The sequence below is a fragment of the Emydura macquarii genome, unplaced genomic scaffold, assembly GCF_026122565.2.
Source record: "Emydura macquarii macquarii isolate MOO-44397 ecotype Brisbane River unplaced genomic scaffold, CSIRO-AGI_Emac_v2 contig_2636, whole genome shotgun sequence".
Taxonomy (NCBI): Eukaryota; Metazoa; Chordata; order Testudines; family Chelidae; genus Emydura; species Emydura macquarii.
The window spans coordinates 35485027-35499582 of record NW_027132773.1 but is presented as its reverse complement, the minus strand read 5'-3'; the positions used below and the strand labels follow the sequence as shown (position 1 = coordinate 35499582).

Below are 14556 nucleotides of genomic sequence, written 5' to 3'. Positions count from 1 at the left end.
TACTGGGCAATCGCAGGGCACGTGGCTGGGCGGCTGCTGCTGGGCCCGGCCCGCTCACGCGAGCGATCGTTAACACTGGCCGGGCCCCCGCCCCGCCCCCTGTTCACATTTCCCGCCCCTCCTCCCCAGTCGCGCCCCTTAGTGTTCAGCTCACTCCGGGCATCCGGTCAGGGCGCAGGGCTTCGCGGTGGCTACCGTGCATGCGCCAAGCTCTCGCGCATGCTCAGTAAGCGCCAAGAGGGCCCAGCTCGTGATAGGCAGGCCAGACGGCCCCGCCCCCCCTGTGCCGGCCCCGCCCCGCCCGGCCAGCTGGGCTCGAGTCCCCTCCCCGTCCTCCCGAGCCTAACCAGCCAGCCTGCCTCCGGTTCAAACAACTCCGCGCCTGGGCTGGCTACGGGAGTGGCGGCCGCGGCTGGCAACTTTCCCCCAAGTGTGGGCGCGGGCGGGATCTATGCCCCCCAGCTGATCGCGGCCCCGGTAGGGCAGCAGCAGCAGCGGCCCCGAGCCCGCCCCCTCGCCGGGCGCGGGGGCTGAGCGGCGGCGGCGGCTGCCCCATGTCCCGCAAGGCCAGTGACAATGTGGAGTACACGCTGCGGAGCCTGAGCAACCTGATGGGCGAGAAGCGCCGGAGGCAGCAGGACGGCTCGGCCGGCTCCAGCGCGGCGGCGGCGGCCGGGGAGCGCAGCCTGATCGCCGCCGCCGAGTCCTGCTCCAGCATCAACAGCCAGGCGTCCGGCGGGGAGCTGGAGCGGGCGGCCCGGCGGCAGTTCCAGCAGGACGAGACCCCGGGCTTCGTCTACGTGGTGTCGGTGTTCTCCGCCCTGGGGGGCTTCCTCTTCGGCTATGACACCGGCGTGGTGTCCGGGGCCCTGTTGCTCCTCAAGAGGGAGCTCAACCTGGGCGCCTTCTGGCAGGAACTGCTGGTCTCCAGCACGGTAGGCGCCGCCGCCCTCTCGGCGCTGGCCGGCGGCGTGCTCAACGGGCTGTGGGGCCGCAGACCTTGCATCCTCCTGGCCAGCTGCCTCTTCACCGCGGGGGCCGCCGTGCTGGCCGCTGCCCAGGACAAGGAGACCCTGCTGGGGGGGCGCATCGTGGTGGGACTGGGCATCGGTGAGTGACCTGCGCTGCCAGCGCGCCTGATCCCTGCCGCTGCCCCTTCCCTCCCCGGCTCGGTTTCTCTCCCTTCCCCCTTTCCCTCCTGCGCCGCGGTTGTCCCTTCCAGTGACGTGTGACTTTGGTTCAGTAACTCGGGGAAGTCTGACCTGAGCGCTGACAGTCTCCGGCGAGTTCAGAGAAGAGCCGGGGAAGCCCTGGGAATGAGGAGGATGCTTTGGGTCTGTCCCTGCCTGCCCCCACCGCACAGCTCTCCCTAAAGGGAAATGCCACTCAACCTTAGACTGGTACAAGGGAGGGACCAGGGCTAATCCTTCAAGTGGGGGCACTACCACATGCTCCCCTCAGAGTGGGGACAGCTGGCCGCGATCGCTGGCCCAGAGAAGTGGGGCATCCCCTGGTCTAGGGATGGCATATACTTATTGTGTAGCTGGGAAGTGGGAGTCTGTTTCCTCTGTGTGCTCTGGAGGAATGACTGGGCTGGGGGTCCGAAGGTCCTGGATGCTGTTCTGTTTTCTATAGGGTTTCATCCAGGACTCATCACTGTAATATCTGAGCACTTCCTAGTAGCACATTAAACAGTGTAGCTACATATCTGCCCTGTGTGGTTAGCTCTCTCCTTCTCTCCCCAGAGGGAGAAGTACTGGCAGTAGACTGGCTGGTTTTGTTAGGTGTTTTGATTTTGTTTTGTTTTTTAAATGTAGTTATACCTGTTGCTATGTGTGTGTTAGAGAAATCAAGGTCAAAGAATGGGCTTTCTGCTTAGCAGAAAGTGGTGAGGCTTGCAATGGAATGCTAATTGGAGCTCTGCAGTAGACCCACTATGTGGCCTTGGGCAGGCCGCTTTGCCTGTCTGCCTCCATTTCCCCATCTGTAAACTGGGAATAATACTACATCCTGGAGGTTGTTTGAGGATTAATGTCTGCATATAGCTTTGAGTCTGTAAAGTGCTATATCAATGCTAAGTGTTTGGTGAGTGTGAAGATAAAGATCTGTCCCACCATTTTATTCATGCTCAATATCCTACTTTGTTTTTGGCCAGCACTCTGAGTAGGGTGACTAGACAGCAAGCATGAAAGATCGGGATGGGGTGGGGAGGTAATAGGTGCCTATATATGACACAGCCCCAAATATCGGGACTGTCCCTATAAAATTGGGACATCTGGTCACCCTAACTCTGACTTTCCTCCATCCATGACTATCTGCCTGGATGCTGTCATTTTTAGAAAACCATTTTCAAAACTGAGTGTAGAATGTTGCTTATCATGAAATTGCCTTCACATATTCCTACTTTTGGAATCATGTGCCAGGCCATAAAAACCATTAAAACAGTTAGCTGTGGGAGGAAATGAGCTGTAATGTGGGTGGAGTGGCACCTGGGTATTTTATGAATAGGTTTTTAATAGTTCCAAAATTTGTACAGAATGAGATTCTAAGAATAGGGATCTGTGGAGATAAAAGTATTTAGAGAACTACACTTACTGGTTAGTAACTCAAAATACTGATTAATTAGGAATAAGGCTATATGGAGATGAAAGCAAGTTTAGCAGCAAGTAGTAGCTACCCATACCACCAAAGAACAACCTTAGGCCAGGCCTACTCTAAAAAATTAGGTTGGCCCAGCTATGTTGCTCGGGGGTCTGAAAAATCCATTCCCATGAGCCATGTAGTTAAACTAATCTAACCACTGGTGTAGACAGTGCTAAAAGAATTATGTTGACCTAGCTTGCGCCTCTTGGAGAGGTGGATTAACTACAGCGATGGGCATAACCTTAGACTGTTCATCTTGGAGCATTCACAACTCTTTTATACTAGTGCAGATATTAAAGCAACATAAGAGCTGATTTTTGATATTTACCAGACACCTACCAGCTAGAATTGGATATGAGATGATGCATGTGTATGAGTGGGATCCTCATGTGAAGTCCGGAGCAACTGAGAAAGGAGAGAGTGTTTCTGTCCCCTGCTTAGGGACATCATCTTTCAGATTGGCCTCTAGTTGGTATGGGATTGTATTTTGTCATTCCAGCACACTTAGAATGGAGGGGTGCTGCCTTTCTCTCTCCAGTGCCTTCTGGCATGTGCAGTGAGATGAAGGAGAAGATCTCTGCTGTTTCTTTCCTGAACTTTCAGTTTTGGAGGGTCCTCCTCTATGAATATCTCTCACCTCATATCTAGAGGTGGACGGAGTGATCAAAAGTAGAGAATATGAAAAAATAGATTCTGGATTAACACACTTAAAGAATGGGTCAAGGTATCTAACCTCATAACAAATGTTCCCTCTCTGGGTCTCTGCTCTGTTGGATACATACTGAAGGTACAACTGTGAAAATAAACTAACAAGCTAGTACAAGTTCTTTGGTTCAGCTAGATAGCATTTGTTTTGGAAGCCAAAAAATCAGGATTTAGATTCCATTAGTGCCTTCTTGAGCAATATGAATTGCTATTTTGTTTCAGTGAGTGGCTCTTGATACACATCTGTATGGACAGTAAATACAGTTAGTTCTGACTAATGGCTTTTTTTCCCATGGTGTACTGGATGATCTTAAACTGTGAGCAATACTTACTCCGTTTTAATCTTGATGGGGGCAGGTGGTCTTTTGCATGCTAAATGAGTCCTAAATAACACCTTCTACACTCTAATATCCTGGGACCCACAGGGTTACAACAACACTGCACTCAATATTCTTGTCACTGACCTAGGTTGCCACATCTTCAGAGTTAAAACTTTTATTGCCACCAACCTTCATCCAAGGAAGATTGGATGGGCTCTTCAGAGCCCTTCAGTGCAGCTCCTTTGGTTTTTAGGAGATTGCTCTTCTCTGTCGTGCTTTCAGCCCTGCTGCCTGTTGCTATGTAGAAGAATCCAGTTTGAGACTGAGTGCTATTTCTCAGACATTGAACGAGCCCATTGTTTCAGACTTCTGTAGCTTGTTACATACATATTTGCTGTGATGCAATTCATAGTCTTTTTAAAGAAAAAAGTTAAACTGAGTCATAATGAAAAGAGATTGTTTGTTTGAGATAAAATTAGCCCCTTAATGTTTACTTTGTGCTACACATCTTGTCAATGTGTTCCAGTTAAATTTACTACAGTGATAATGTACAGTAAGAATATACACTGTATATACTGTTGATGGAAAGCTTTTGATGCACATTTCATAATTCTGCTACCCAAACATATTAGGTTAGGAATGATTTTTTTAACACTAAGCCCTCATACTTCGTATGCACACTCATTTCTGCATTGCTTTACTGTATCATGGCTACATACTGTGTATATTTTTGTGCTCTGTTAAAGTTGTATCAAGTACAACAAGGAAAATTGCATCATTACCATAAATACTTACTCCTGTTATAATGTTCTGTAATTGGGGTTTATGAACAATTGAAGATGATACACATGAATTGGAGCTAATTTGTGTTATTTACCTTTTGCATTTGAAATGTTTAAATTTATTTTCATTCCAGTTTAGGGCCTTAGCCTAGTACACTGGCAAACTTCTTTTGACTTCATTTGCTTCCATTAATTTCAGTGTCAACGAGACATTCTTGTTGACACTGAAATTAATGCCATGCTCAGGATTATTAGCGACTCTCTCTCAAATCAGTGCTTATATCATGGCTTCTAGTTCTGGGGGCAGAGAACCAGCCAGTATCAGGCAGGGATGCCGCTGTGGTCTGGGAATACAATGAGATCCTGATTGCACTGGACCTGGGAGTACACCAAGACCTCAATCTACTGCCCGACTCAAATCCAAGAAGCCTTTCTGGATACATACATCAACACTCCAGTCAATGGAAAGGACACAGTCACTTGCTGGTTAAAATCAATGGCCACTGGTCTTGTCCCAAACAAAGACCAGCTTCAAGATCCAATGAAAAACATCCAGGGATTCTGCACTTCCCATAGATAGTGGTCTACACTCAACAGTGTTCAGACAGTGTATGGAAGGTGTGGATATCTCTTCCACAAATGGAAAATCAAAGAATCACCAAATTGTGACCTTGGTGAGGTACAAACCATGCGACACATCATGAATAGCTGTCCCATTCATCCTTACAGTGGTGGTACAAAGAGGATCCATCTAGCTATCCCAGAAGCATTAGAATGGCTTTTGAATCTCAAAATGCAATTATAATCTCAGCTCCTTGCTTTTCAAATGCTATATGGAAGATTTACTTCAAGGGCACTAGGACTGACTGATCCTTTTGATTTGATTTTTGTGCATCTCTGAGCTCTCTTGCAAAGGTGTTTATTTATGCTGGTGTCAAACCAGTGTAATATTAGATTTTGGCTCCATATTTTTGAATGCAAATGGCTTTGTGGGTTAAAGTATACACTGGAAATCAGGAGTCAGGGTTTTATTTGTGGTGAACTCAGACCTCCTGTGTCATCCTGAATAAGTGACTTGACCTCTTTGTATTTCTCTTTCCCCATCTGTTCAACAGAGATAATACTTGTCTTGTAGGGGCTTTGTAAAGTAAATGTGCTGAGATTCTTGAATGGAAGGCACTGCAGAAACAGAATAAAAATTGTTGACCTCTCTTTCATGTGATGACGTTTTGATATTGTTTGTGTTTTAGTCATTCATTCATAAACTTCTAATTTTCTATCTGAGCAAAATAGTTAATAGAATATTTAATGATCAGAACAGGATTTGAACAACCCACAACCTTCCATGTAAAACGAATGTTGCTCTTATCAAGTAAGCTGTACAATCTTTTGTTACATTTTGAGTGTTACGTTAGCCACTAGAGGGAGCTTGGATAATCTCATGAAGACAACAGAAACTTGGATATTCTGAGTAAAATTTCTGTTTTGCGTGTTTCTGTCAGTTCAGCCAAACTAGAATCCTGGTATTACATATGAAAAGGAAAGGACAGCAGATGCACAACAACTCTTCCTCTCTTTTGCCATATATTTTTGCCTAAGAAATATGCCCCCTAAAAATGTCTTGTAATTGTATTAAAATATACTAGTTGTTGAAAAACAAAATGTAACAGAACTGGGGTGTGTGATAAAATTCAGTCCTATATGGAAAGCAATAGGAAGTCAGAAAAACACTATACATACTGCCAATCTTGTGATGTTAAACCTAACCTAATCTCATCTGTTTGCAATTTTTTTATTCTGGTGGTTATCTAAGATGCAAGTCTAATTTTCTTTCAGCATTGTCTACATCCCCATTGGTTTTTAAAAAATGAAGCCACAGGCTAGGAAAGAAATGGTCCTACATTTGAATTAGGATTGCACTGTTACATGTGAATGACATTTGGGATCCAACATACTCTGCCTCTATATGAGAAAAGGTAATCAGGATCTTGTACTCAAATTGAGCATTCTTCTCTCTGCTTCCATCCCTGTACCATTGCAAACTAAGAATTGTACCCTGCCCTCAGATACCCAGTAGAGCATATTTAGTAAAATGAGTTACTGTATTTGCAGACGTGCAATAGCAGTGGTGTCTTGAAATAGGTATAGTGAAGTTCACCAACTCATCTCATTCTGTCCTAGCTGCAACAGTGAGGCTCTGTTCACTGTCTTCATGTATTAAAACAGACATTTTTTTCAGATTAGTATTAAGGTTCTTAGAGAACTTGATCCTCAAAATTGTGAAAAGAAAACTTATAAACAAGGGGCATTGAAACAGGGACTACCTTTCAGTTTTTTGGTGTTTTTTTTTTTAAATACCTGACAGAATAAGTGTGGGTATAGAAACAAAGTGTCCACAGTGTGTGCCTTTTTGCCAGTGACTTGCATAAGGAGACATTCCTGGGAAAAAGGAACTTGCTCTCCAAGGATTGGCTGGTTTGTCTGTATATTGCATTAGCTCCCAAAGTATACATATATAAGTAGTCCTTGTTCTTGAGTGTGCAATCTGGAAAAATGGACGGGTGATGAGGAAAGGAACAAAGTGAACAGGCTCATGAATTGTCCATGACTTGTTAGTTCCATAGATTCTGAAATATATAATCATGTTATAACATAGTTTTTAGATGACCTGGCGGTGAGGGGGAAGAGTTTGAGGTGAAGGGGTTGGTAGAAGAAGAGGGAAAACTGAGAAGTGAAGTGGGAAAAATTGAGGGGCCTGGAAGGTCCTGACTTGTTTAATTTCTTTGTTTTCTTTTATACATGTTTGGTTTACTGTAGCTCTCCAGGATCAGGGAAGGGAGAAATTATTATTTCTCTTGACCTGAGCAGTTAACCAAATTTGGGGTGTTTGGGGTTGGTTCCAGTTAGGAGAAATTGTTAAGTCTGGTATTTTCTTTGTTGTAATCTTGTTTATTTACAAAGTACTCCTACTGGAATTCTGAACCACTGCGTGAGGCAGAATTAATGTTGCTCGCAGAATTTTTCCCCCGCACTCTGGGGATCCCGGTGCTCAGACACCGGGATCATCACTATACTGTGGTGGTTTGACAAAATGTGCAGAATTTTTAAAATATTGTGTGCAGAATTTTTAATTTTTGGCCCAGAATTGCCTCAGGAGTAACAAAGATTATACATGAAGTCCAGTGTCCTAGAACACAGTTGCGGATAGTTTTTGATCGGTGTTAGAAGCCTGCCTTTCCAACCAACACTTTGCATCCATCAGTTTTTTCTCTTAGGGCCTCGTTACCATCACCTCTGTTATGCCTGGTCTACACTAGACTGTTTTGTCGACCAAAGTCTGCTTTAGTCGACAAAACAGTGCTGGTGTACACACTGAAATCACCCCCAAGCTCCCACTGACACAACTGTCCTGTTTTTGCAAAACCGCCTTGATGAGAGGCATAGTTTTTTTGCTGAACTTAAATTAAAAAAAGTGTCAGTGTAGACACCATGGTTGGCTATGTTGCAGTAAACAGCCTCCGGAGGTGTCCCACAATGCCCATCCTGACCGTTCTGGCAATCAGTTTGAACTCTGCTGCTCTCCAGCCTTCCACCACTCCCCCTTTAAAGACCTGGGAATTTTTGAAATTCCATTTCCTGTTTGTCAGCATGGAGAGCATCTTCCCAGCTGACCATGGTGGCTCCACACAGGAAACACTCTCCTGCTTGGAGCACACCGGAGCTGCTGGATCTCATTGGCATTTGGGGAGAGTTGGCCATGCAGTCCCAGCTCTGCTCCAGACGAAGAACTTTGATACCTTCGGCCAGATTTCTCATGCCATGGTGAAGAAGGCCTATGAATGGGACACACTGCAGTGCCGAGTGAAAATCAAGGAGCTGTGGCAGAACTACCAGAAGGCCAGGGAGGCAAACCATCACTCTGGTGCAGAGCCAAAGAGCTGCTGTTTTTATAAGGAGGTAGAAGCCATTCTCAGTGGCGACCCTATCTCCATTCCCAAGACACCTGTGGATACCTCTGTGGCCCCAGGGCCAGCAGACACTGAAATCAACCCTGACAAAGTCGTTGACGAGGAGGTGGAGCTGGGAACCAGTTTGTTTGGTGAGGTTGGGTTCTCGATCCCAGAAGGTTGCAGCCAGTCCCAGCCCTACAGCTTAGGCATGAAGGAGAGAGGAGCTCTGGTAAGTTTTTAAATTGATGTTGCTTGTGTATAGGAGGCATGGGGGTCCTTTGTGTTGCTAAATCACAGAGGTAGTTGAAAGGGTAGAAATGCACAAGAGGAGCTGTGTTTCCATGTGCTTCCCATTCCCTTGTGCAGCTAGGCGGTGTGGCTGAGAAGCATGTCAATGTATGCCAAGATTTTATGAGTATCCTTCAGTGGAATCCCTAGCAAACTTTCCTGGAGGTACTTGCCAATTCTCTGCTTCAGGTTCCTCGGCAGAGCGGCTCTGTTTCTTCCTCCGTTGTAGGACACTTTCCCATGCCAATCGTCAATCACTTGTGCAGGGACCAAAGCGGCGCACAAGCAAGCAGTATAGGGACCCGGTTTGAAGCTGCTTACATGGAGGAGTTGCTCCCTAGCATCCCTGTTTACTCTCAGGAGCCAGATTTTGGCTTCTATGTCTCCCGCCTGTGGAGAAAGGGAGAAAATTTCAAATTGTGCAACCAATGTACCTACGTTTATGCCCCAAGCAACCACTCATCCGGAACCTCCACCCCAGTTAGATTGCCCCCTACCCCCTGACAAAACTCACCTTTCCTAGGCTGATTACAGAGCTGTGCTCTTCCCAGGGTACAGTGAGAGAGAGGTATGTTTAACAGTAATGCATCTATAGTATTAAGGCACCCACAATACTGCTTCTGTTCATTGTTTCTTGTGCTTCCACAGATGTGACCTTTGCAGCTAAAACCCCTACATTGGCAGACTGCCTCTGATTGATAAGGAAGTGACCTGGGAGAAACAAGGAGGAGATGTTTCAGGAACTCCTCCAGTCCTCTGAGGCAGCAAAAAGACAAAAGGGGCATGGAGACAATCTGTCTGAAACTCAGAAAATTGATAGATAGGAAAGGAAGGACAACCATGACTGGGTGATGGCAAGTCATGAGTGCATGATCAAGGTCGTAGAGGAGTAGACAGAGCTGCTAAAGACTATCATGACATTGTAGCATTGCAGACAGTGTTCATGGCCCCCCACACCCTCAAGCCACCACGGAACTGCTTTCCATGCACTCTCCAAACTCCCCACACACATTCCTACCAAACTCCTGGTCCGTTCATTAGCCCTTACACTCAACCTCTTCAGATAGCTACGAGAGTGACAGCTTGACTTACACCCAGCTGTCAGAGCTCACCCTGATCCACACTTTCTCCTCTCCAGCTCTGTTTTTTGGAATTGTGAACTTTTTTGCATTTAATAAAGACAAGCTGTGAGAACAATAAGCACTCTTTATTTCTGTGTTGCACACAGTACTTTCACCTGCCATTGATACACAGCTCAAGCTGGAGAGCAGTCATGGAATGGCACAGTGCTGTACACAAAAACTTCTTATTGTCAAAATGGGCCTTAATGCCTTCTTATAATCCAAATGGGCCCTCCTTATGCCCCTCTAATAACCCTAGCATCTGGCTGTTCACATGCAGATGCAAGGCGATCCGCTTCTGTGGTCCACCCACGGGCAAACTTTTCATCCTTAGCTTCACATAAATTATAGGGACCACAGCAGGCGGTGGTAACCTTGGAACTATTGTCCTCATTTAGGTCTAGCCTGCCATAAAGGCACCTCCAGTGTGCTTTTAATCTGCCAAATATACATTCAAAGGTCATTTGGCACCTGCTCAGCCTGTTGTTGAAGCACTCTTTGCTGCTATCCAGGTTGCCCGTGTAAAGCTTCATGAGCCATGGCATTAGTGGGTAGGCTGGGTCTCCCAGGATCATGATGGGCATCTCAACATTTCCCATTGGAGTCTTGGTCTGGAAAGAAAGTCCCTACTTGTAGCTTCCTGTACAGGCCAGTGTTCCTGAAGGTACATGAATCATGCACCTTCCCTGACCAACCCGTGTTCATGTCCGTGAAACGTCCAGTGATCCACCAGTGTCTGAAGTACCCCTTTCTATTGATGTACTCCATTGCAAGATGGTCCAGGGCCAATATTGGAATATGCATGCCTCTTTCACCCTGGCACAGTTACGGAATCCTATTGCCATGAAGCCGTCCACTATTTCATGAACGTTGCCTGGAGTCACAGTCCTTCACAACAGAATGCGGGTAATGGCCCTGCACACTTGCGATAACACAACTCCAGCAGTGGACTTCCCGACTGCAAACTGATTAGCGACTGACCGGTAGCAGTCTGAAGTTGCCAGTTTCCACACAGTGATCACCATGCACTTCTCCACTGAGAGGGCAGCACTCATTCATGTGCCCTTGCACCGCAGGGCAGGGGTGAATGCTGCACAGAGTTCCATGAAGGTGGCGTTGCGCATTCAAAAGTGCTGCAGCAACTGCTCATCATTCCAGACCTGTATAATGATGTGATCCCATCACTCGGTGCTTATCTCATGTGCCCAAAAGCGGCGGTTCACCGTGTGCAGCTACTCCATGAATGACAACAGTAACGTGCTGTTTGAATGGCACACAGCAGGTCAGGCGCCTTGGATTCCTGTTCCGATTGGGAGCTCATGATATATTGCGCGACCAGCCCTAATGTGTTCAGAACACTGAGAGCAACAATGGAGGGCAGTGCAGGATCCATCCTTTCAGACAGAGAGGGCTGGTGCTCAGGAAATGGGGACGCTGTTGAAAAATGCTACGAAATGCATCTGCGGGCGCAATGAATGATGGGATGGAAATCAATGCATCATGGGACATTGAGCCCACACCCATGATGTACCGTACTCCTTTCTGCCTTCCCACAACTCCTAGCAGCAGGAGAAGGTGGCAAGTTGCACAGAGGGATAGCTGCCCATCGTGCACTGCTCTCACTGTTGATGCTAGATTACCAAGTGTAGACGTGCTTTGGCAATGCAATGAGTGCTGTGTGGCCGGGCACAAGCGCTGTAATTACAGTGCTTTTTGATCACCAGTGTAACTATCATCAACAAACTTTCTTGTGTAGACAAGGTCTTACTGTCTGCCTGGCAGTCTTTCTGCTTCCCTCGCTCCTGCTTCTCATTCCCATACCTTGACTGAAACAACACAGTCTGAGCATCTGCTCAAATAGCTCAAATTCCTGAGGGTGTGTCTACTCTGCAGTTACAACCCAGGGGCTGGCTTGTGCCAGCTGACTCAGCCTGAGGGCCTGTTTAATTGCAGAGTAGATGCTTGGGACCAGGCTGAAGCCAAGGCTCTAGGACTCTGCAACCCGGGAGGGTCTCAGAGATTGGGCTGCAGTCCAAGCCCAAATGTCTACACCCCAATTAAACAGCCCCATGAGCCGGAGTCAGCTGTCATGGGCCATCTGTGGGCATTTAATTGCAGTGTAGACACACCCTGAGTGATCTTGGATGTGCCTTTGTTTTGGCTGGAGACATGCTCCTGTGTTTTGTGATGGAATCCACTTAAGTATCTCAAACACCTGGTTACAATATCTTTACACTTATCCTGAATGTAAGGTGCTAGTTATATCCCACCCCTAACAACAAGCTTTAACCCAAACCATAGCACTACCCTGCTGAAACTGCTCCTAGCTATGTCAACCCTCCTAAAGCTCACAAGAAGTGGGACTTCATCACCGTGTTTGAAAAGTTACTGGAAGTAGGTATGTCAAGAGCAACTTGCCATATTTAGTAGTGATGACAGAAACTCAATTCCTGAGCAATGCATCAACAGACTTTGTGCCTGCACTCCATCGGCTGGTCTGCCTCCTGTGCTCCTGTTCTCTCTGTCAGTCTGAAGCATACCCTTCCTGTGTGACACCAGCACTCAAAATGCTTGCCAAATGTAGCGAGTGTTTGTAATAGATTTTTTTTCCCAGCCTATGTAGTTCATGTGGATTAAATAACTTAGCCGTGTGTAAATCCTAGTTAACACACCCACACATCATGAACAGCATATTCCTGCTAGCATCCTTCCGCTGGATCACCATCCTGTCTTGTGACCACAATAAGGCTTATCAAGCTACCGGAGGAGGCAAAGGTTAAGATCAAGGGTTGGAATATATGGGGGGCTCCCAAGAGAGGGAGTTTCCTTGACCGTGAGGGTCAGCACCAAATATAGCTTTTGGTCAAGCATTAGTGTCCAGTATTGTCAATGTTTAATGCTGATCCCATTTGCACTCTATTGTTATTAGATGTTGTTTCAAATGCCTTGGACCATAATTTATACTGAAAACACTGCAACATCCCCACTAACAGTGTGGGTTTGTCCCCCTCTAGTAGCTATGCAACATCTTGAGGATTGAGCCGCACTTGCCTTTTAAACTAATGGCTTTAGAGCCAGGTTTTTAAAGCTATTTAGGGCACTTAAAGATGCACGTAGGTGCATAGCATAATTTAAAATATAATGTATATAATTTTCCCCCCAAAAGGGTGTAGGAGCCTAATTCCCCTTTAGCTCAGGCAGTAGAGGCTCATGCTTTTAAATCGAGAAGTTTGGGGTTAATTCCCTGACATATGACCAGAGTTGGAGTGTTGTTATACCCCACCCTACAGAGAGCAAAGAACCGAGCTGTCAGAATGAGTTATGCGCTCCTTGTGACTAGAGATGCTCATCCCAAGCTTTAGAGGTCCACAGCTATTCAGAGCCTCATGTGTCTGAAGGGATTCAATGCCTGCATCTAAATGCATGAACTGCTGGTGCATGAGCTGAAATAGCAGGTCCGTTAGCTCAAAGGCAGAGCAGACTCATAAACCACTGTCTGTGATCTAGCCCTTACAGGGGACAAAGCCCCATGATTCAAGATAGGTTACAGATGCATCTTCTGAAAACTTCTACCCTTCTATATTTGATATATTGCAGCATCTGGCCTCTGCATTTGCCCTCTACACCCTCTGCCATTGTATTGACATAGTTCCTGTGCTGTTTCCATAGTTTGTCATAAGTAACGTGTCAATATACAGGATGTTAACTTTTCCTAACCTTAATTACTAATACAAAACACATTACCACTTTTAACCCACACTTTCCCTAACTACTCATACCAAAGAACTGCATATGTTCAGTTTCTTTCCTCAGACTGTTCTAGTGCACTTATTTAAAAAGAGGCCTGAAGAAAATGGAGACTTTGGAAAATATTTGGTCACATGAAGCTTTTGGAAATAGTCATAACTAACCTCCTTATTTTTTCCTTCAAAAAGCCCTAAGAAATTCACGTAACTCATAAACTAATATGCATTTGAAATTGATCTGTTAACTCAACACAGATCTTGCAGAACACTTTCAAGTTGTTACCATGGAAATTTCAGTGTAAACTTTACTGTGTGGTGCTAGAATTTCACCATAAAAGGATACATGCATTTCTTGTACAATGTGTAGATTAAAGTATTTCAGTTCATGTTACGAAACATATATCATAAAACACACGGGCCTCTTAGTTCCAGGTTAGTATGTTGTACAAACATCAGCTTTTGCACTTCCTGACTGTAATTATAACTCTGCAACCTTAGCATTATATTAGCATAATGTTTACATTTAACTTCGTGGGGGGAGCCGGGAGGGAGAGGAAAACTTGTCCCTGTTTTAAAAAATAACTAAAGGAGTTGAAGACCAAATTGTAACTATTTTTACACATAGTGCAAAGTCCATGCCATTATTATATATGAATTCAGTTTCAAAATCCATTTTTCCCCAAGGAGGGAGATCAATGACATCAGTCTAGCAAGCATAAAAAAATATAAAAATCATAAATTACCCAGATGGATCTCCAGCAAAATAAACTGCTTAAATGGAAGAGTTTATAAACAGTTCAGTCAGTAAATATATATGATCAAGGGTATTACTGGAAGGCAACCATAACAGTATCATGGAGCTTTGGCTGAACTATAACACCTTCTGGTAGGGATTATTAGAATCTTTATGAAAAGTTCCAGAGGGGTAGCCGTGTTAGTCTGTATACAGCAAAAACAACGAGAGTTCTGTAGCACTTTAAAGACTAACAAATTTAATTTGT

General features: G+C 45.6%; 1 protein-coding gene across 1 annotated transcript in view; it reads left to right on the top strand.

Moving 5' to 3' along the window:
• The first annotated feature begins 392 nt into the window (after window positions 1–392).
• Window positions 393–14556, top strand: part of SLC2A13 (solute carrier family 2 member 13) — a 283132-nt gene continuing 268968 nt past the window's right edge. The window contains exon 1 of the mRNA XM_067564428.1: window positions 393–1110. Within this exon, the coding sequence (XP_067420529.1) occupies window positions 555–1110 (556 nt within the window). The 5' untranslated portion in view covers window positions 393–554. The remainder of the gene's footprint in view (window positions 1111–14556) is intronic.